The sequence below is a fragment of the Argiope bruennichi genome, chromosome 10 (genome assembly GCF_947563725.1).
Source record: "Argiope bruennichi chromosome 10, qqArgBrue1.1, whole genome shotgun sequence".
NCBI lineage: Eukaryota > Metazoa > Arthropoda > Arachnida > Araneae > Araneidae > Argiope > Argiope bruennichi.
Genome location: NC_079160.1, coordinates 49,659,456 through 49,684,329, shown reverse-complemented (window position 1 = coordinate 49,684,329; position 24,874 = coordinate 49,659,456). Strand labels below are relative to the sequence as shown.

Sequence of the window (24,874 nt, the reverse complement as noted above, 5' to 3'; positions counted from 1 at the left end):
ATAAGCATATACAAAAAATATATGACTAACATAAATACAATTTAATTGCAAAAGCATAAAATTAACCTATAAATAATTTAAAGCAAGTCCGCATCCGTTGAAAATAGTTGTCAACAATCAGAACGTAATGCGCATGCGTGAATTTTCAAAGCCAGTTTGTTAATGCAAATGCGTGAATTTTCTACGCCAGTTGGGGTAAAGCTACGCAAATTAGAAATTTATAATTTCCTTTATTCTGTTTTATTTTAATTCAAAAGTACTTCAGAATGAATCTGAAAGACCGATTAATTAACAATGTTTAGTTGTAAATGCATCAAATATTAAGAAAATAAACATAATCGTTTGAAATAATTGGCCGAAAATATGTTAAGCCTATCCTTGTTAGCGTGGAGAAAAAAACTGAAGCCCTACTCATTTAGCGGTGAGGAAATGAAAAGATTTTTTGGCGGGAAAGTTAGTTTTTAATTAATTAAAATGCTAAAGAAAGATTCAAAAAAGGGACCTCAGGTGCACATTCCTCACTTCCAAGGTATGCATGTGCCAAATTTGGTAGCTGTAGGTCGAACGATCTGGCCTCTAGAACGCCAACACACACACACATTGAGCTTTATATAAGTATAGATTAAAGCTCAAATATTAAGAATATCATTAAACTAAAGAAACAGCTTTGTGCTATTGTGATATTTTTATTATATAATTTTTCCTTGATTACGTTTAAATAATTGTGAAAATTAAATACCAGTTCTTGAAAACACTGAAATATGATTTATTAAAATAAGCTCTTTAATTAAAAATAAAGGTCTGATGAAAAAAAAAATTCTAAATGTTATTCAAGCATTTTTCATTATTACAACACACGGTATTTGTTTTTCTATCACACACTAGGAGAGATAAAATTTAATTTCGAAAAATGTAAGACATTTTTTTTGTTGAAAAGCATAAAAGTTAGAAAAATCTTGGGACAGAGAGTAGAGAAAAATTAATAATGTTGAAAAAATGTTCAGAACCGCTCATTTGTTAAAATGACGTTAATGATGACAAAGAGACACTTACTAAAATTGTTTTAATGAGGATTTAGCTTATTAAACTCTACAACTTCAGAGCATGAAAAAAAATTATTGAAAGAAAAAAAACACTCTTAAGCCTGGGTGTTTTTTCAATCTTTAAAAACTCGATATTATTCACTACTTAAAAGATGTGTCAGTTATAAAAAAATTAATGAGTTGAAAGCTTCAGTTCTTGTATGCCTTATAAATTAAACTAATAGATGATTTTCTACAATAAGATACATTTCTAATAAAATATAATTGTTGTAGTTATTGATTAATGCTTTTTCCTAGCATTATAAGTTATTAAACGCTTGTGCCGTTTCATAGGGTGTGATTTAAATTTCTATCAAATTAAGTGATATTATAGAAATAGTAATGAGTCCAAAAGAATAGAGTGATTGAGAAAGAATAGAGTGATTGAGAAAGAATAGAGCGAGTACAAAAGCACTGCGTAAGTTCTATAATAATATATTAGATGCTTGAATGTATTTTGATCATTTTTTTTCACTTTAAAAAGGTATTTGGGGAAAATTTGTACAGTATATATCAATCAAAATATTTTCCGTCATTTTCTACAACTTTTTTTTCCATTTTCGTCCAATAAGTCTTGCAATTGATTGTCTTTGAATTTTTTGGTCCGCCAGGCCGTTTTTTGTCATTGACATCGAAATCACCACTCTTAAACCCTTGAACCCCAAACTGCCAGTTGGGATATGATGGAGCCGCATCACCATAGGTTTCTACAAGTGTCTAGTGGGATTTCTTCAAATCAACAAAAAGAAAAGCAATGAATGTCCAAAATGCAATTTGGAGCGTTAAATGATTCAGGTCTTTATACACTGAATAATTCAATAATACTAAATGGAAAACTTCCAAAATGATAACAATAAAGAAATAGTAAATTTGTAAAACCCAAAACCATTGTCTTTCATATAAATACTTCGCATGCTTTCCAATAGATGTCGCTGATTAAAATACATGCAAGCCCCTAATATATAATTTAATATAAATACCTGAAAAACCGAATTCTACTCGACATTTTTTTTTCGTTTGTAAAAACGGAAATAAAATTCTATTTTGCCACTCGTTTAAAGTTATAAGCGAAATATAACTGAATTGTAAACGTGGTATCGGACATGATAAAAACGCATCGCAAGCTGACGCCTTAACTACTAATCCATTTCTGATACACTTATACATGTCATGTATACTCCCCACATATCAATATTTTGTTCTAAAAAACTGTTTTTTTTTAGGTGTAACATTGCGTTTTTTTTTCAGTGAAAACATCTGTATAAATAAACTTAAAAAGCAAAACCTTATTTAAATATAAAATTTTATCCAAATCATTCGAGCCGTTTCCGAGATACACGAAATAAATAAATTTTATAATATAACATGAGATGCTCGTTTAAAATTATAAGATAATCTTTATGTATTTTATTTATTCGTTAAAGAAATTTCAACTAGAAGTTCCATTAGAAAGTCAAATTACTACTATTCGAGACAAAATCTGATTCTTTTACATCGGTTTCGCATTATTCAATATAAATTTCACTTCTTATTTTTGGAACATGTTTCTTCACTTTTTATTATCTCTAAAGAGACGAAAGAAATAATATATAATAAAAATTTTAATTAAGAAGGGAAAAAATTGATTTGTGTGAAAAAATAATTCCGTAAAATGTAACATTCAGTTTACTGAGATCATCCTTCCGTTTTGAACTTACCAGCGAGTTGTTTAAGATCGAAATCTTTAAAGTCAGAATTTTTATAACTTTCAGCTATTTTCTTATGATCATCGGAAGTTTTCCTCCTTCATGAGAGCTGGTAAAATTATTGCACTTTTTACCAAATGGAATTTCAATTCCTCGAAGAATTAATCTTATTTAACAGTTCATTTATATCGTACTTGTCTAGCCTTGTTTCCCATAACGGTACCTTATGACGATGACATACAGATTTGAAAATGGAGGCTATAATCATTTTCGAGCTCTGAATTTCAACAACAAATTCCAGACTGTAAATAAGAGAGCAGTTATTGCGACACCCGATCCTAATATCGCTTGAATATCGTCACTTGTTCTCAAGAATTTTCAGAAATACAACAGCTCCCGCCGATCTTAGAGAATCTTGAAGGATATAATGAAGAAGCGGGAGCAGCCCCTTCTGTTTAGTGGGTTAGAGAAAGGGGGATGCTGGTAGAAATATTCCATCGTTTATTGAGGAATTCCGTTAACGATTAATCAAAGAATTAATCTTATGTCATCTATTTACAAAGTAAATAATTTTACCTTACTATCTTACTATATCTCTTCATGAAAGAATAGGAAACTTCCAAATTGGTCAAAATGTATCACGTTTCTTATTTTTCAATAATAAAGGAAAGATTAAAAATCATTTAACTTTTTTTCCTGTCAGAATTCCCATTTTAAAAAGATTTTTGCATATTTTTTCCTTACTTATGATTAACCTTCAAATTAGTGATTATCTTACAATCCATGACGATAAACGTTTCTCACTTTGTCATAACTAAGGGAAAATGTATTGTTAAAAAATTTCACACCATTTGCATAAAATATGCTGCATATAATTTTAAAATTCCCTATCTTATCATTTCCAAAAGAATTAATACCAAATTGGACGGAACAGAATTGTTGAAAAATTACATTTCATAGAAACAAAAATAATAATTTCCAAAAATTTAAACTCAGAAACGTTTTACATGACGAAAAGAGGAAAGACTGTTAAGAATTATTCAAGAGACAGCATAAAGTATATTTAATTTAGCATAGTAGGGTTAGAATGATAGTATAACAAACACTATCATTAGTAATAAATCAGGTTTTCTGGAGATAAAATTAATCAGATACTTTAAAAAATAATTTTTTAAATAAATTTACCGTTAATTCATGTTTTTTTAAATTTCCCATCAATTACTGAAAAATAAAATAATAAAGTTAGGAAAGTCAGTGAAAATTGATAAGTCAAAACATTACGAAGTTCTCAGAAAAATAAACGGTAATTTCACGAATTCTTTATTTTTCTAAAATTATTTATTGTTTCGATACTTTTCCTTATTTGTTTTTTAAAAGTTGCTATACAAAAATGAAGGATAATGCAATCTTTTATAAATACTTAAAATGAAATTAAAAAACAAACATTAATAAAATTGGCCGAAAATACAAAAAGATTAAACCTTGTTTAATATCTCCTTATCGTTAAATCTACGATACTTTTATCAATTCTTTCATCTTAGGCTAAAAAAATTAATAATAAAAATAACATTAAAAATGATATATATATATATATATATATATATATATATATATATATATATATATATACTTTCACCTTTTTTATATAGTAGTAATTTCTTGTACAAGAGTAAGAAGTGGTACAAAAACATCAATACACAAACTTAATAATATTTGGAATCGTTTTTTCATATTAACAAATCGTGCTTTTTTAATCTTGGAAATCCTCAGTAGCAAGATGGAGATACACAAAATTAAAAATCTACTGTCATTGAAGATGAAAATTTAAATCTTTGTTGAAATTAAACATCCAAGTCCTGATGTGACATGGAGTTTTGACAAAGAGGAAGTCAGCACAGGTTTCATTCTTGTCATCCAAACCGCGGTACACAATTAATGTGCTCATTCCAAAATAATTTCATTCTGGCTTAGAAATAGGACAATCATCTGACAAGATTCAGTCTTTGAAGTGAAACAAAGTAACGAAACTTGAATCTTGAGCCTTGCAGTCCCAATAATCAGCCAATTTATCCAAACAGCTTCTTTATAAAGCAAAAAACTATATGAATTACAATGACAGTACACTGAAAAAATTTAGTCCATGGAAAATGTAGAACCATAAAAGGTTTGGGAATAAATTCAGCGAAAAAGAACTGGCCAGAACATAACACAATACAAAACTCTTTTGAAAAGACACACACACACACAAAAAAGATACTTCAATGGACAGCATATTTGCAGGAGATTTAATCAATATGTCTCTATACTTTTTCTATTATTTTCATTTCATCTGAAAGTAAAACTCACTATTTATTTATCTTCTAACTTGCAAGAGCTTGAAAAGATGCTTAAAATTGGAAACGAGAGAGCTTTCAAGGATTTCACTCGTAGAGTTACCCTTTTGGATAAAAGCAGTGATGTTTATTAAAGGCACAAAAGTAAATTCGAAGATCTAATAAAATAAACTACTGAACCCTTCAGAAATAAGATTTTTAAAAAGTTCATTTTTCAGTAAAAAAAAGTAGCACATATATTTTTTAATGTATTTCTAACACTTTCCTTTTTTTTTTAAATATTGACTTTGAAGCTAGAAACCTTTTTATCCCTCCTAATAGAGAAAAATCTTCCAAAGGAAAGTCTTTTTTTTTATGTATGTATAGCTAGATTTTTTTCCAAATTTCTGTAATTCGGATTTATTCTGCGAACAAGAAATCATAATCTTCAGTTATTTTTATCTGAATAAGTTCTTTTTTCATAAGTCAAGAGAAGAAAAACAAAAATTAATTTTAAAAATAAAAGAATTTTTTTTTTCTCTACAGGTATTCCATTAAATATTATAATTCATTAAAAAGAATTATCTCCAGTTTCTTTTTTCTTTTTTATGCTGGGGGGTGACGTATTTGTTTCTAAATGTTCGAAATAATATTCTATTTTTCCCTAATTATCATATAATTTTTTTAGTATTTCTTTTATTAAAAAAAAGAAAGAAAATTATACAGCTTAAAGAAGAATAGAGGAGAAATAATAAGGATGAAATAAAAAGAGAGGGCTAATTAAATTCTTTATGCATTCCTAACTTGCCTTTGCAATAAAAAAATAGGGTATTCCTAAACCAGAATGTTAGTATCGCTAATTTCCATTATCATACAGGATTCGTTTTTTTCCTAGTGAAATAAATCTCTTAATCCAAAGTTTTTAAGTCATGAAGCTTTAAAGATTTTTTTAAACGATTGTTCATAACTTTTGTTCTAAAGATTTATTTTAAGAATACTTTTATGCAAAATAAATAAATAAATTGTGTGCTTAAGATACGATACAGTATTTTAAAACATATGCAGTTATGAAATAATTTATTTCGTATAAAAATTTATTTTACATGTTTATAAATACTACATGCAAATAAGATAATTATTAATACATGCGATTTGTTATTGGATTTGATAATGTACTGCAGTTAATTATAAATCCATTTCGAATATTTTTAAAGAACTTAGATATGTATTTCCCCCCTGTTCTTTTAAAGCTATTCAATCTCAGCATAATCAATAATTAGTAAGTTTAAATTAATTTAACTTTTATTTATTGAAATGGAAATGACGGATTCTTCATTTCATCATTAGTTACAATGATTTAATACATGCCTTCTGATATTTTTAGAAAATTTTTTATTTGCTTCTACAGTATAATTACAATAGCTGCAAGAAAAATATGCTGAATTTTTAATTCAGTAAAAATAATAAATTTTTCAATTCCTACAATTTTTTGTGTAATTATATTTAATGTTATAGTTATTATAATAAAAAAATGCATTTAGACATTCCGCATTTTTTTAAACGTTTCGAAAATAAATTTTATTCTGAGAGAGTAATTTGTTAAATATAAAGTGATAAAAAGTAGATTTTTTTTCAAAGTAATTATTTGTTTCACATTAAAAGAAACCAGATATTGGCATTTTTTATATTCCATATTGGTATTTAATCAAAATATATTTCAAACAATGCAATTTTTTATTTTTTTGCGATCTTCTTAAAAAGTAATTAAAATAATAAAAATGTCATCAACATATCTTCGCAATTATTATGAAATAATTTCGGTGCACTAGAAAATAATTCTGACATATCGATGTGGTTTCATCCATTATTTAAAAGGGTTTGAATCATTGATTTACGTTATCTGTAAATTACAAGGAAGTCAGAATTTAAAAAAAAATCCACTCTGTGTTCTTTATACAGCGAACTACTCGTTGTAAGGGCTCCAAAATTGTTGAGCATATTATTCAAGACATGGGGAAATGGATTAAGCTGAAAAATAGTTCCAGAAACACCGATAGATAGCGCTGTACAACCGAAAATGTGCTGCACAGCTGTATTTTCGGTTGTACAGCGCCATCTATCTATTAGCATGCAAATAATAATTAAAAACAAACATATGCGGCATAATGAATATAGTGAATTATTTATATTTCAAGCTTGGTATTACATGTTCATCTTTTAAAATTGCTTTTATTGAAAGTTAATCCATTATAACCCATTAATTAATCAATTATAGTGTCGATACATTAAAGTACATACTTCGGTGAAAAAAAAAAAAAGAAAACAATATGTGTGTATTCTTTAATGAATTGCAAATTCTATACATTTATATATCACAGCATGATAATTATAATTCTAGTATTTAGATCCTTTTCTATCAGAGATGTGCCGTCTGCGGGAGCTAATAATATCTCACTTATTAATATCCTATAGAGGGAGAAGGCGTCTGTCTTCGTCTTTTGACCATTTTTCGTTATTGCTAGATTTATTCAAAATATTTCTCGTTTATCTTCAAAATAGTACATGAATACATTTTGAAATTCTTATATAATTCATTTGAATCCAGTATTGAAGGTTTTAACATTTGGCATAAATAGCAGTTGACCTCATTCCATTTTTCGAACCCAATATGGAAAATTGGGTCAGAGACACTGGTTAAGAATCATCAATTTAACCATGAACAAGCAAGTAACCTAATTTGCGCTCATTTTAATGGATAAAATGGCTTAATTGACTATATCTAACACAGTTAATTAACAAAGTAAATTCTGTTAATGACAAGCAAAGGGATTCAGAAGGATGCATTAATCTTAATTATTCGTTTTGGCTTGCAAATGTTGCATCGTTGGCGAAAATACTCGAGCGCAACTCATTCATAATTAACATAGCGCTCTTGACCTTTTTCCAAATGATTTCGCATTTATTATCAAAGGATTTTAATAATAGAAAAGATTAAAACTCCGAATTCAGTTTTCAATAATAGAAAAGCTTCGGATATTGTGAGGAACTCTTATTAATTGTACAAAAGGAATGCGTAGCTCAAAATTTGCATCGGAAAATCCGATTTTAAGCTTTGAAACTCCACCAGCAGTTTTGAATTTTGATTTAATTTAAGCTATTTGGAGGTTCCATTCCCTAATTTCCGCTATGATTATCAACAATTCTGCATTTACGGAGAAAGTCGGATGGAAAGCAGATCCACCAAATATTTTTAATCTACTGACCTTATGTTGAATGTTTTAAAACTTGTTTTCGTGTATTTTAGTACGATAAACCTCAAAGATTACTTCATTAATAACCATGTAGTATATAACTAGAAATTTTAAATCTGAGACAAATATGAAATTTTAATTAAAACTTGATTTGTTTTATAGGGGTAAAAGACAACTATCTTACTTAATCTTAATTTATAAGTTTATAATAAGGGTTGTATACAAGCCTCACAAAATTCACTGGAAACAACTGGAACGAAACACATTTTAGGAAGTAGAAATTCCTCAAAGTAATATATATAGATATAAACTTCGAAATTTTATTTACAAATTACGCGGGATTTTGACATTTCCCTCAGATAATTTCCGAAAATATTACTGAACAAAAATGATTTATACATTATTTTAAAAATCAGAAAATTGCTTTTTTATTAATGCTAATTTAATTGCGAAATTTGTCCCTTGGAATTTCTAAATTTTTTTTTCAATAGCTTTTTTTTTCATAATTTTCAACATTGATTTTCATTGTTGCCGTGAAATTCCAAAATTTTTTATTGTTTCACCAAATACTTATGACTTTCTTCCATTGTTGAAAGCTAAAGAAATACTTTGTTAATTATCTGGCCAGTTAACATGCGATATCAGAAAGTGAAGCCCAAATATCGCGAAAAACAACATGCAGTTTGAAGATGAATTCTTTGATCAGCTATGTTTTTAACCACACTATGATTTTTGGGGGAAATTTCATTGGATTTTATTTCACTTATGGAATTTCCTTCATTTCATTCAATTATACATTAATCAGAGCAAGTATAATTTTTATTAAAATACAAGAATTTAAATCCCTCAAAAATGTCATGCTTAAAATTACCTGGCATTTAACTACCAGAATCATGAGTTACACATAAAAAATCTGATTGAAACTAAACAACCAATATTCGTCACGAATCATCTAGTCACCAAAGGTGGCATCTGATATATTAATTCCAAAGCACAACTGTATGTATTAATTTTTAAAGCATAACAGTCTGCATAGCCAATAAAAAGAATCTTTTATTTTTCTAGATTACTCGTTGAAATAATCGCAAGTGACGCAACGAAATACCACAAGTTCCACTTTGTTGCCTGGAACAGGAGTAACAAAACAAGTAAAGTTGTGTCATGAAAACGTGATTCACAACAAACAGTAATCTAATTATTTGCCTCAGAAGGCATTCATGTTAACAATAAAGCGGTGGGTAACAATATTCAGTTTTCCATCACGAAATGCATTGATTTTTACTTTTGTAAAAAAAAGTGCGATTCCTCTATTTATGTCAGATTGCATGCATTCAGATTTCAGTGATTAAATTGTACCATCTGAAAACTTTGTTACATGACATATATTTATAGCATTTATACATTTTCGACAGTAAATATCAGTTCCACTAATACTTTCTGCCTATAAAAATTTGATTATATGTACAGTAATCCACAATAAGACATTATTTCTTTTATATTTCCGGTTTTTATTAAAGACCCATCGCTTTAACCATTTTATATCATATTTGTTCTGTCACACAGGGCCACCTGCTAGAGAAATCTTGAGATTCTGCTAATAGAATAATTTCTCTATAATAACAGTTCTATTTTCATTTGGATCCATCTTTTAAGTACGTACACTAAACAAAAGAATCCAACGCTTAATTTTTTTAATTACTTGCTTTTATGGTTTTAATAACCTTATCATCAATATAGTAATTAATTGCATTTAATTCCGGAAACTTTTTTGGTTTGTGAAAATGGATTTGTAAAATCTTAAGAACTATTTAACACAATCATATTCATAAACGAAGGTAGCGAATATGTGTTTGTTATCATATTTAAGTGAGAATCGGAAAAGGGAAAAATAATGAAAATAAAATTTCAGAATAAAAAGAAAAGAGAAATTTTTTTCCAAAAATTTAGCTATTGTTGAGGATAACTAAGCAGACGAAGCATTGATGCTAGAGATAGTTTCAGATGTATAAAAAAGTATAAACATTCCCTGCTGTTTGAGAAATTACAAAGTAGAGTAAAAAAAAAAGAATTATCCTTATTAAGAATATTTATTTGCAAATAAAATAACTGCTTAGATAATCAATTAATTAAATGAACGTACATTTCATTTATTTGAATTTTTCAATTAAGCCCCTTGATATTTCAGGATTCCTGTGCAAAAATACATGCATTGATTAAAATGCTATCATTCGCAAATTAATATCTATTAAACAGTTCAATTAAGAAAATATATAAAGAGTACAAAAAGATTTCAGCCTTTTAAGTACTATTAGGCCTCACTTTTAATAATTTATCGACTTAGTTGTACAATTTTAATTTAATATGCATGTTTAAATTTGCGAAAAGAAAATGGCAATAATGTTTTTTGCTTGTTATAAGCATGACTATCACCATAAGAGTTCTCAACCGGAATCTATATTAGTTGCCTATTTCAGAGAAACACTATTGTGTAAAATATAATAATATCAGTTCCCCTAATTAAATGCTTCCATGTATATAAATTATCTTCCCATTTTAAGGATATATATATTTTTCCTTTTCTATCTCAACATGGCACTATGAGTACAGGAATGAGAAGTTGCCTTATAATAAATATTGTAGCTTTCCTGGTGAACATAGTAATAATGTGGAATCGAGTTATCTCCACTCCGATGATGGAATGTGCTTCCTACGGGAAAAATGGGTGGCGATTAAACCGGGCATGTTAAGAATTACCCTATCTGATTTACTGAGCTATAGATATTTATTTTACTATCCCAACCGGGCACCATGAGTACGTGAATGAGAAGTTGCTTTATGAAGAAGTATTTTTAGCTTTCATAATGAGCATAGTAATAGTGTGGGGTCGAGTTATCTTTACTACAATGATGGAAAATACCTCCTATAGGAGAAAAATGGATACTGATACAGCCGTGCCTGTTAAGATTTACCCTCTCACATTTCTGCCTATGTTTGCTGGATAGTCATTTAATTAAACACAGAATTCCTAGACAGGGCGGATTAATTCCTATCTAATCTGTATGGCTCTCAGTTAAATATCTAATTAGAATGATAATAATTTAAATCAAGATTTCAAAACTTTGCAAGCAAATTTTTGGATTGAACGATCTATAGATTTTCAAATAGTTCATTATACATCACACCCCAATTTTTATTTTATTTTATAAATTTTTTTTAAATGTGATAATAACTACTTACTAAACATATTTAAACTTCTCATTGATTAAATAAAATAAAATTGAGAATTAGGCCTAATGGGAAAAACAACATTTTCAAAACTGATTCATTCATTAAACGGAAAGTTTACAAAGATTTGATTAAAAAGAAATTTTTTTTAGGTTCGTTCGCTTGTAACTTATTATAGATATTTGATGAATCTATGAAATTTATTCTTAGATTTATATTGATTATCAACTAAATATGGTAATGCCAGTTAATGTCTTCAGGAAGATGAAATTTATTCGATATATTTGCAAAATTCTTTATCTTGATAAATCTATTTCTCTGCGAATGGACAATCAGCATTTGCATATCAATTACTCAACCAGTCCTTTCCTTTTCCATCTCATTTCAGTCTTCAAGAAAAACTGCAGGAACAACCTGATTTCTTTTACATATTTAAAAGCAAGTGCTCTTTACTTCCCAGCGACCGTAATGGAAATCAGGAGATCTTACTGCATTTATATATATTCCATTTTCTCCCTCTTTTCAAAAAAATTCTGACGAGATTGACCCTAAATTGAATCAGAGGTCGTGCAGAATCACATTTAGATGACGTCTTTTCGCTAAATGCTTGTGAGATTTCCTTTGGAAAAAATAAAAAGCATCAAGCAAAGCTGTTGAGAAGTTAATGGATTTATAGTCTTAAATCGATCGATAAGATTTGCTCAATCTGCGATTTTTTCAAATGGAATACCATACTATCTTTGAGAAAAGTTTAAAGCAATTGATAAGGGAGATTTAAATCATTGAAACATTCCATTTCCTTATCTTCCTCTCCACAGAGTTCGTTAAAATTCTTTTTTTTTGTTGTTGTTGTTAAATCAAGTCCATTGATAGAAAATAACTTTAAATAATTAAGAGATAAGATAACTTTAAATAGATAAGATTATCTTGAAACCGTAAGGATATTAGCAAAATTCAGAAACTCATGAAAATATTGGAATTTACAGCTAGAAGATAAATTAAATGTGATTGAAAAATGAATTGCGTTAAATAATATACAAAATAAATTTAAATGTTTGATATTATATAACTTGTTTTTAAAAAAAAGTTAATGTAGAGCCTTTGCCAAATTTTAATATAGGTTATTTCTCGAAATCAGGGTTTTTAAAGTTCACGAATAACAAGCATTTTTCTGAAAGGTTCACGATAGAGAGTGAAATTTAATTTTAGATTTAAAAGAAAGATTAAAAACCTTTTCAACTCATTCATCATTAGCAGACTGCTTTCTTTCTTTTGATAATTTGCAAAAGGCATTAAGTAAAACGCAAACAAATAGTTGTAAATCAACAGATAAAGTAAAAGTGAATCATTGATTCTGCCAGTGGCCTCAATTGTACTGCTCAATTTACATCTTCACAAGTGTTGTAAATTAGAAATCTAATTATAAATAACAGCGGTTTCTACCCTGTAGCATACGGATACTGTATAATATTGTATGGCATTGATCAATATTCGTAATAATGCATAATATAGAGGAATATTGTTTAATATCATATAATATAGCAGATTATTGTATAATAGTGTGCAATAGGCTGTGCTACCTAGGTAACCTGGGTAATAATGGAAACAGAATTTTAAAATTTTTTTTCTTCGTCTTCTGTGATTTTTAACATTTTGAGATTTAGGAACTTCATTTATGTTGTCTAAATGACTTGAGGAAATCTTACAAATTCACCCATAAGATTTTAAGTATTTAAACAAAGCTCCGAAGGATATATCAAGATTTTACCATACTGGACCACTTATTTGCATATATTTTAATCTTTCATTTATTAGCTTTTCAGCATAGAGATTGCATCTTATTTCAGAAATTTACAAATTTAATTATGAGATTTCTGTAGTAGGGTCAATAAATTACAAAATAAATCTTTAATACTTTGGGCTCACTCGCAAAAAAAAAAAAAAATACATTAGCCATTAAAGCCCTGATGATTTAGGCGATATCCAAATTAATAATTAATTTTTGTTGGTCAGAAATTTGTTTACTTATTTCCGGTGTTCGACGATTTTTAAATTTTGGAAATAAAGCAATTGCCGAATGATTGTGATTTTTTTAACATGTTTCTTATTTACTTTCTTGTCACTGTTTTTCTGTTCCGTACAAATATTTAAATCTTTTTTAAACTAACTTTCTGATGAGCTAGAGACTTGAAACTCAGAACTGGATAAAAATACAATATTAAACTTCATTTTCTTTCCTTCTATTTGTTTGTCTGTTCGGTACAAATTTTGCAACTGATTTTAAAAGAAATAAAATTTTCATTACCAACAGATGGCGCCATGATAAGCAATATAAGTGGTATAATTTTTTAAACATTTTTATTTACTCGCTTTTTGGTGCGTGCTGCTTGTTTGTCAGTTTGGTATAAATTTTGCAATCGATTTTAAACTAACTTTTCGATGTGTGTCTCTAACACATCTAAGTTTAAGCGCCCCAAAACTGGATGATATTGAAATAATAACTCGTTTTCATGTCAGTTCAATTCACATTTTGTCACTTGGAAGTTGGCTTAAAATCGAATAGATACAAATACACTAGATAGACATAGAAATTGATAGATACAAATTAAAAAGTAAATAATTATTATTTAAATAAAAGAATTAATATTCAGCGTTTTTAAAATGGACTAAAATATAAAATAATTTCTCCTAGACCTATACAGATTCCTGAATTTTAAAAATTCACAAATATAATGGACAATATATAAGGGGCTCAAGGCCTTATGAAATTGAGTATATATGAGCTGATAATGGAAAAAAAATTATGATCAAGCCCTTTTTCATATACTGAAAACAAACCATATAAAAGCAGTAGCCGGATTTTTTAAAAGCTTTTTGAAGCAGTTAGAATTTGTTTGAACACATAATTTTACATTTAATTGTAGCTGCAGAATTTAAATCACGGGACCTTAGATTTAAGAAATTCTAACTCAGTGTGTTATGTAATCAATGTTCAAGTTTCTGCATTATATATAAATAAAACCATCTTACTATATATTAATTCGAATTGTTTTAGCAAATTAAAATCATATTTGCATCTGATTCATCAGAATTGCGTATGCAATTATCTATGTAGCCTCAAACTATTAAACTGAAAAGAGATTTGTAAGTTTGGCAATCATCAAGACATCCTAAAGTTTAAATATGATCTTGAAGGATTTATTTATTTATATTTATTTATTCATTCATTCATTGATATCAGCAAAATATTAGAACTTATTTCATATTCAGAAATTTTAACAAAATTTAGATTTTAACACCTTTTTGAACCTTTTTACTTCATCTAAAAGATATCTAACATTTTGATTAATAATTCATCCATTTCATTTATGAATTTCGGGATGAAGGTCGGATGAAACATTTATTGCAAATCTTGTATTAAATTTTAAAGATTTAGAAATCCCTAAGGTGTCACGTGAAATCGAAAGATTTAATTAGTAAATCACTTTACCGAAATAAAAAAAACAAGCATCGCTGGATAAAATAGGATCAGGATGAACAAAGAATCAAATTATACATTTACCATTACTGACGAAGAATTCAGTCATAAAACATTAACAAAAATTCTCTGCAGTCTACATATCTGAATTTTTTATATAAATGTCAGCCTGTTTTAAAATTTGTATTTAGTTAACAGAATAATAAATTAATAATTGTCATTTTCAAAATAAATAAATGCACAACGATATTAGTAAAATGATAAACAAAATAATTTAAAATGTAAATTATCAATTCTAAAGATAATTACATCATTTTTTATTATTTTTCCAAAATTTGTTAATTGCAAACTTTATTAAAATTTATATACTTTTTTAAAGGTTTTAGATAGTTAAAATTAAAAAAAAATGATTTTATTACATTTTCCCTTTTATTTTTTTACGATGATCGCTTGTATTAAAAGTTTATAAGTATAATCAAACAATATATCACACAAATTTTTATGAAATTACTGAAGACATTTTAAGAATGCTTTCAGATGTAGATTTTCTTTCAAAGCAGCGGTTGATCTTCAACCGAAATAAAAAAAATAAAAAATAAAAAAATTCTTTACAAAATTAGTTGCGAAAAAAAAAGTTTCGAAGGATTTGAAAGAACAAATATTCAACTCTTACATTTTCTTTTCGACCACAAGTATTTGACTTACAATGTAAAGCATCTTTGAAAAATAAAACACATATACACACAAAAAACTTCTTACAAAAGAAGAAGACTTTTTCCTACAACTCCAGCAACAAATCAAAACCTGCTACCCTGCAAGCCTGTTAAAGGCAGCGGACTCCAAAACCGCTTGTCGCATATGGTTAGATATTTTTCCCGGCATGCACCAATACCGAAACGCGCAGCTGTGCTAGGCAGCGGGAATCAAAAATTGCGTTGAAAATTGCACCTCTGTTGCTGAATTTTCGAAGGCTACAAAGGTAAACTAAGTTTTCAGACATCGTAGGGAACGGAAAAATAAAGGGGGGGAGGGGACAAGATAATCGAAATACTGGCAGAAAATGTATTTTGGACGATAATCCATCATTCTGAGACTGAAAAATCGAAACTGGTTGAGGATTCGACGATCTGGAATTACCCGAATCATCTAGAATCTGAAGAATTTAATGAAATTAGTTATATTTTCATAATAATACTTCTTGTTTATTATGAAAAAATTTTGCTACATCTTTTTCTAAATGTATGAGATATTCGCGGTTTAATTTAATAAGTTAATATTATTATGCAAGTGAAGTAACAGTTCTTTATAACGCGATAGAACTTCCATTTATACCTTATTAAAATTTGAACATAATTCAGCGTAATCATTTAAAAGAAAACATCTATCTAAAAGTCTTTTAACCCTCTGAATGTGATTTTTTTTAAAATCACTATTTAGATGCGATGTTTGCAAATAAGTTCAACTATTTTTCAAACAAAGTGAAATACTATATGTTAAACGAAAATAATCTATACTTATAATAAAGCTCAAAGTGTGTGTGTGTGTGTGTGTGTGTGTGTGTGTGTGTGTGTGTGTGTGTTGGCGCTTTACAGGCCAGGTCATTTGACATACAGCTGCCAAATTTGGTACATGTATACCTTAGAGGTCGGGAATGTGCACCTGGGGTCCCTTTTTTTGAAATTTTAATTAAAATTTTAATTATTAATTAAAAACTAAGTTTCCCGCCAAAAAATCTTCTATTTTCCCCACCGCCAACTTTTCCGCCAAAATAATCTTCCATTTTCCCCACCGCCAAATGAGTAAGGCTTCAGTTTTATTTTTCTCCCAACAGTAATGAGGCTAGGGTTAACATTTTTCGGCGGATTATTTCACGCGATTCTGTTAATTTTCTTAATGTTTGATGCATTTAAAATGAAACATTGTTAATTAATCCATGTTTCAGATTCATTCTGAAGTACTTTTGAATTAAAATAACACAGAATAAAGGAAATTAAAAATGTATAATCTGCATAGCGTTACCCCAACTGGCGTAGAAAAATTCACGCATTTGCGTTACGTAACCGGCGAAGAAAATTCACGCATGCGCATTGTTCTGATTGTTGTCATGACAACCACTATCAACGGATGATTTAAATTATTTTTAGGTTAGTTGCATGCTTTTGCATGCAAATTCTTGAGATTACATAAATTAAGAAAGATATTCTTTAGTGACCATAAAGTTTAAACACTCAGTGACTCTATTATCAGTAATCATATTATTAAAAAAATGTTTTGTTTCAGTAAAAAATATTATTGTATTAATTGCAGATTAATCATTTACACTTTAATTTAAAGCATAAATTCTACGAGGGGTAACAGAAAATTAGAGATACATATTATGTTATGACTGAAGGCCTTTATAATATTATGAGTGAATTATATGACTATCAAAATCTGAAGTTTTAAAATATTTTGCTGAAGAATCTATTAAACTTGGAATTGCATAAAATATTTAATGATTCAAATTTTAACGAACATTAAGATTGGCGAACCGGCTGGTCGCCAAAGGCGGCTAATATGATATAATGAAAATCTGTAATCGTAAAAAATAAACACTCTAAAGTGCAAAAAATGCGAGATCCAATAGAAAATGCACTGATTGCCAATTCGGGAAATTGCGAGATAAGATAAGTGTTAAAATTGGAAATTCATTTTTGTTCAGATCAAATTCATAATTTTTTAAGATGCTTATATACTGAATATATTGAAGTTGTACATTTGTTACGCTGATCAATCAATCAGCAGGCGAGCAGCCAAATATCCATGAAATAATTCCTACATTCCAAGCCGAAGGTAATTCTTAAAAAACATGCCTTCGATGAATTCAGTTGCGTTTGAATTTAACGCAACAGCACTCTAAAGGTATATATTTCTTTTAACACATTAAAAGACCTTACCAACGGCATTTATATCCATTGTATTATTCAAAAGCCATTTCCTAATGAAATTTTGGAATTTGAGGTGCAAATTGTCACAATATTTATAATATAGTCCCGCATCATTCGAAAATGAACGACTTGGTAGTTATATATGAAAAGAACAAACGAAATGTTATTACGGCTTAATAAGATTATATCACCGCAATATTACGACCTCAACATCTTACGCGTAATTGTTCGACTTGGAGTTCTGTTCAACTTTTCATCGTTAGAAATACGCTAAGAAGTTTCATTTTATTATGCTTTTAAGAGCTTCTTTCATCCTATTTCGAGTGTTTATTGCTAATTGTCAGTTAGCGATGAGTATCTTAGAATCTTAAAATAAATCGCTGTGATTTTTTTTTTCTGTGAAGTAGTTTAAAATCGATACCTTTCCCATCTCTGCAGATTAGCACAGGTTAACTCATAAACAGGGATAATGGCAATCAGTTTTTTTTAATCTCCAAAGTAAAGAATATAAATCAATATATGAGAAATAATAGATTTCTCATGGCGATAGCAATAAACATTTGCGAAGTTATAGGTTTATTTTATCTTAAAAAAATTGTGAATTGACTTGTCAAATGAGATTTATACCTTTCTCGTTTTGTTTATGTAGTCTTTCGAAATTATAATAATAATTTATATCGATCTGTATAGTGAACAACTTAAAAAGAGAATAAGATACGTATCAATTAATTATGGTTACAGTAACAAAATAAATTGCAGTAATACTTCAAAAGCCTATGTTTTATTTTTCAGCCATAATGGATCTTTGCCTTAAAGTTTAATCTGTAATTTCCATTTTATTTTCTCTGGTTTTCTTTCAAAAAACCAATTCCTAACATTCCAAACAAAAATTCTGGTCTTTAAAAGCAAAACACGAAAAATCATTTATCCATATTAAACAATAAATATTTTATAGTATCTCTTAAATGCATAGGTGCCTTTATAAAAACGATAAAATCTCGCATTATAACCCGTCTGTTATTTAAAGGTTTCAGTGTTCATAATCCAATTATTTCGAGTGCATCTAAATTTCAGGAACAGCTGCTTTTTTGAAACTTAATCTAAAATATGTGTTTATTCGAAAACAGAAACTTTGGAATCGTCTGTTCTTTATCGTATATATATATTATTTTCAATTCAATTATTGCAAAACAAATTCTCGAAAAATCGTTTGTTGTAAAATATGTATATCGGATATTCGTGAATTAGATTATGAATACAAAGATATAAATCTTCAAAATTTTATCTTCGGAGAGCAGCTATTTAACTCTGCTGCCATTCCAGTTTATCCTTACTTTTATAACCTCAATCGGGTTTTTCAGGTTATAAAAGCAATATTTATTTCACTGAGATAACTTGCACAGAAATAAGAATGAAGATATTACGTTTAAAAAAATTGATGTAACATTTGACTGCCTTATGCAATCTAATATTCACTCAAATACTTCATATATTTTTTTATATACCTAGCACTCAAAAATACCAAATACAAGGAAAAAAGTAATGCCCAGACAGCAGCAAAATTTAAAATCTAAAGTCATTAATGAACCTGCGATCATTAATGGACATTATTACTACTGTATGTAGGTTAAAAATAACTTTCAATTATTTTCAGAATTTCCATCAAAGAATATCAAATCCTTGTTACTCTTATATGAATGCGAGAAAAAAAAGCAGAAAAATTATTTGCTTGTCAGGAAAATGTTAACCTAAATCGTGATTGATAGAATGACACAGCAGAAAATTAGTTCATTTATAACTAAAGGGAATATGCATTCACTTTATATCACATAATACATTCATTTTTTAAAGAAACAATGAATTTATTTTAAAAGATAATAGATTTAGGAAGAAATAATTCCTACTCATATTTACCTGTTTTCAGGAGCGATATGAAGGTAATTGACCCAACAAATATCATCAAACAATTAAATGGATATAGTCTAATGCTGCGATTCATGTCTCGCAAGATACACAAGGGATTCCAAAAGTAAATTGAAGTGACGCACTAATTATATGTTAAGTAAAATTCAATCGAATTCATTTTATTTTCAAATAAAAATATATTTTTTTCAAATTCCAGTCTTGATCTTGTAGACTTTTTTTCTTCGTATTTTCCAATTTCTCTATGCAAGCGTCCTAAATACTTTGAGAATTGAAGAGGTATATATATACTTGATTTAAAACAAAGTCAATGGAATCCATTTTATTTTCATATGAAAAATATGTTTTTGTAAATTTCAAAATTAATCTGATGGAAAATTTTTTCATCATTTTTTCAAATTTCTTCATAGTTTCAGAATCAAGGTTGTCGTTTGGGACTAAAAGACAAGAATTCTTGCACACACAGCATTTGATTTTCACATTCAAGATGAGGACGGCACACAAATAAAAATACAGGAAAAGTATATCTGCAGCATAGTGCGGTTATGGATATCGAATTCTTTTCACAACAACGTTGCCATTCACAAAGAGACAGATTTGATGGCATCAAAAATAAAACTGATTGCCAGAAACAGTAGTATAATATACAGTAATAACAGAAGACACTGAGACAATACACAAAATATAGTAAAGGTAAATATTATCAAAATACAAATATTGTCAAAATACAAAAACACCCAAACACCAGGGATTAAAACCAAGCAATGACAAACTTCTTTGATATCAACATACCTTTCGGTAGAAAAAGATTTCCTGTTATATATTAACATTTCTTCACATTTCAATGAAGTTATTATTTTGATGGCACTAATTTATTTTAATCCTTTTACCTACAACTACGGGCATAGCCCGTAGTATGATGCTCGAGCAACGATAATCGGACTGCAAATGGATGTTTTTGAATTATGTCATATTTTAGAGATTGATAATAATTATTTTGTATATTTATCGCAATTATTATATCAGGTTATAATTACCTATCAAATATCCCACAAAATTAAACTAATTGCGGCTTATGTGCAGTATTTACATTCCGTAAGTCGTGCGCGTACAACTGAGGACCGATTTGCCGAACCGTTTAATGTCTCGAAGTCAGCATGGCCTTGTTTACGTTTTCGGCCCAAACTTTTGGAACGAAAATCATAGTTAAGGGGTTAAGTTATCGAATTCTAAAAAAATTCAAACATACCAATCTTATTTACTCAGGTCTTAGATGGAATTCTGATATTTGCATACTTTTAATGTGATTGTAATTTACTTTTAAGCTCTTGGTTCACTCTTTCTAAAAGGGCCGCGGTGGCCTGGTGGTAAGGTCTCGGCTTCGGAACAGGAGGGTTTCAGGTTCGTGACCCGATTTCACCGAAGAACCGTCGTGTAAGGGGGTCTGTTGCATGTTAAATTCGTCATGACCAAACGTCCTCCCGCTGGTGTGGAGAGGGAGGTGCCAGCTCAGGTGTCGTCCTCGTCATCTGACCGTGGTTCAAAATGACGAGGTCCGTTCAAAAATAGCCCTAGTGTTGCTTCAAACGGGACGTTAATATAACCAAACCAAACCACTCTTTCTAAAAATTAGTGTTTCAGTTTTATTCATTTAATTATATAAAAAAACAGTCACTTTACATTCTTTTCTATTTATATTGATGATGATTTCTTGCTACTTTCAAACTTTGGCTTAAAATTAATCTGTTAGTTTTATACTGTATTAGTAAATAATGAAAGGTGTCTTTGCAACTGATTCAAGTACAAGACCCTTATTTGTTTATCTGATAAAATATTTTTATCATAAGTAATATATAATAATAATAATAATAAGTAATAATATAAATAATAAGATATTTTATAAAAAAAATTTAGCAAATAAATATTAAATACTTATTTTCGCTATAAATACATACTATATAATTTAAGTCCTGGATTGATGGCTTGAACGATTCTTGTAAAAATCATGTTTCTCTTCTAAATAATGACTATTCCTGCCTAAAAATTCTTTTCTTAAGCATTAAAGTTTGGGTTCATCATGCTAGCTGACAAAATATATAACAAAACCCCTTGTTTTCCTGTATAGAAAATTTATTCTTACCAATCTTACTTAAAATGGGTTGAATTTTATTTCATTACAGACGATTTCGGAATAAAGATTTCAGAATTACCATCCTCAACATCTTTCTGTGATTAATATTCTAGAGCCACTGTGGGTAGTAAGTAAGCTCTGATAAAATCTAGGTTTTAGGGCAGAAGAAAATAAAATGTAAGAATAAAATTCTAAAAAGCATTAGCGTATAAAGGTATTAGCTCAGGAATTCTATTCCAGTGAAAATTCGTCATATATCCAGGCCTGATGTGCATTAAATCTGATGCCGTGAAACAAACGTTCTCCTGTTATTAAAAAGCAGAAACGTTCAGAGTCAGCTCTGTCATCTCCTTGCCAGCGGCTGAAACTTATAAGGTTCAGCTGAAAATATCGTTTGTGTTGCTTCCAAACTTGATATTAATGTAATTAAACTAAATTTAGTAATGTTCATTTTTCGTAAGAAAGTGATCGTTTTACGGGAATAACATCATTTGCGATTAAAAAAATATACACTCGATTAGATACTATTGACTTTTTTTTATACAATACGCCATAAAAGTGGGAGATTTTCAGCTTCGAGGTAGGATAATAATTTAATCCTTTATCCTATTATCCTTTTATCCTTTTGCACTAGGATGTATACTCACAAGGAACCATGTAATACAGTGCATCATTTTGACATTTTTATTAATTTTAATTATTAAAAATATCTACAGATTGGTAAGAAGATATAGATGAATTTTTTGGAGAAATCCAACTTAATGCAATTATATATATTTATTTTTTGAAACAATGAACAAGTGCTTGTATTAAGTGAATAATTAAGCATCGAATTACTTTACTGAGTACTAAGGGTTAAATATCGACTATAGAGTCAAATTTCTTTTACTAAAACTTCTGAAACGGTTGTTCATTCATTGAATTTAAGAATGACATTGATTTCATTTTGATCGCATCGTATTCGTGGAATATTTCTCAGAAGAAATTAGCTTACTTTTTACAACCATAAAAATTATAAAAATATAATTCCATATAATCGAAGAAATAGTAATATTTAGTTGTCTGCATACTAAGCACATCATATATATTTTTATCTTTACTTTAATAAAGATGAAAAAATGCATGTGTGTGTGTTGGCACTCCACAAGAATATACTCTTTAAAAGATATATTTTTTAAAATTTTGATTATAAGTTGAACTAAAATTTATTTTAACTTTTATTTGGAATATTGTTTTCAGTATATTAGCATTTGTGAAATCATAAATCGAAATCTAAACGCAGTGTAAATATAATACAAATTGAAAGCGGTTAGTCAATCTAAAACTAAAAATCAATTTGTTTATTGTGAATAACGTATGAAATTTGTAAACTTAAAATATACGCATTTTGAAATGCAATGCTTAGTTAATTATGACAGCCGTGAAATGACAGACTTCTTATGGATAGATTTTCCAGCAATATTTTACTGGCTCGATTATATTTGAAAATTTTGAATTGGTTTTCCGCTATGAAACTACTCTAAATTTCTCTTGCAGAAATATAAATAACTCATCGTTTGAATCAATAAATATAAATATCGCTTGGACAAACAAATATATGCTAAAATTGTGAAGAATCGTCATTTGAATCACCATTAAAAACGAGACGAAACCAAAAGTTTTAATTAATTGTCCTAAAAATGCGCCTCCGGAAACGCGTACGTTATGAAAATATATTCATAAAGGTGCTCTTTCAAGACAAATAAACGTAATTATTTTCTTGAAGTAAACAGCGCATTCTGCCGGAACATATTTACGTGCAAAATCCGAAAAGATTTATTTATTACTATCAGTTTTCTTAGAGAATGGAGCTCAAACAATGACGGGAGTTTTGCAATTTCGTAAAAGAAAAGACGAAAATTAGAATCACTTCATTTCAGCGTGAGGTCATTTTTCGGAGATCTTTCACTTGTGATATCTAAAACATATTCATGCTTTTCTTCAAACCATAGGTAAAGAGATTATCCGATTCACATTATTTGTTTAGACGTACAGGTTACTTTGTATGAGTTTAATTATACTCATATCTCACTAACTGAATTAAACGCCATAATGATTGTTAAACGATTGATTTAAACTGTGTTACTTCCCTTATAAACACATACACACACGCGCGCGTCCTCTTAACTTTCATGCTTAAAAACGAAATTCGTTTATGCTTACTGTATGCGGGTACCTTTATTTAAACAACTTCTCTCTTTCTACTTTTTTGAAACAAAGAAACATCCGAGAAATTGAGCGATTGTATTGTTCTTTTGAAGATAGAATGCTTTCTTGTAAACGATGAGTGGTGTTTCGCTTCATTTCCAGGTCTTTTCTATCCAAATAGAGTGTTTTATTAAAGGGACTTTTGATGCAGAAGAAGATAAAGAATTCAAAGGCCGTTGAGTGCAGCTCTAACTTGAAAGGAATTAATCACACTAAGGCACTTCAGCTTTGAGTCGGAAAAGATTCGTAACCTTTGAAGTTCATCTTTTAAGTTTATAACATTATCAAATTAGTTATGTTTATTATTAAGAAATGTTTTGCATTCAGGTGAAGTTCAAAAATGTGCATAATGTAATTTTTAGATATTTTAATTTGCTTCCATTTAGTGCAATATATTTTAATCACGTGCCGACAGGTAAAAAACACGGCACAAAAGCCAGAGACTGTTTTTAAAAGTTTAATCATCATTAAAAGTAATTCATCAGAAATCTAAGAAATAAATAATTTAATCTTTTACTGTAATGTCAATGCCATAGAAAAGTATCTTGGCGTAAATTTTACTCTAATGTTGGAATTACTTTCAAAATGGCATTTAATGAATTTTAAAAAGTTA

General features: G+C 28.6%; 1 protein-coding gene across 2 annotated transcripts in view; it reads right to left on the bottom strand.

Annotated features, from left to right (window-relative positions):
- Nucleotides 1-24,874, bottom strand: part of LOC129988833 (corticotropin-releasing factor receptor 1-like) — a 241,572-nt gene that overhangs the window by 123,470 nt on the left and 93,228 nt on the right. The window contains exon 1 of one of the 2 annotated variants that reach the window (XM_056097106.1): nucleotides 19,875-20,420. The exons of the other annotated variant lie outside the window; for it this stretch is intronic. Within the exon in view, the coding sequence (XP_055953081.1) occupies nucleotides 19,875-19,959 (85 nt within the window). The 5' untranslated portion in view covers nucleotides 19,960-20,420. Of the gene's footprint in view, nucleotides 1-19,874; nucleotides 20,421-24,874 lie in introns of those variants that run through there. 2 annotated transcript variants of the gene reach the window in all.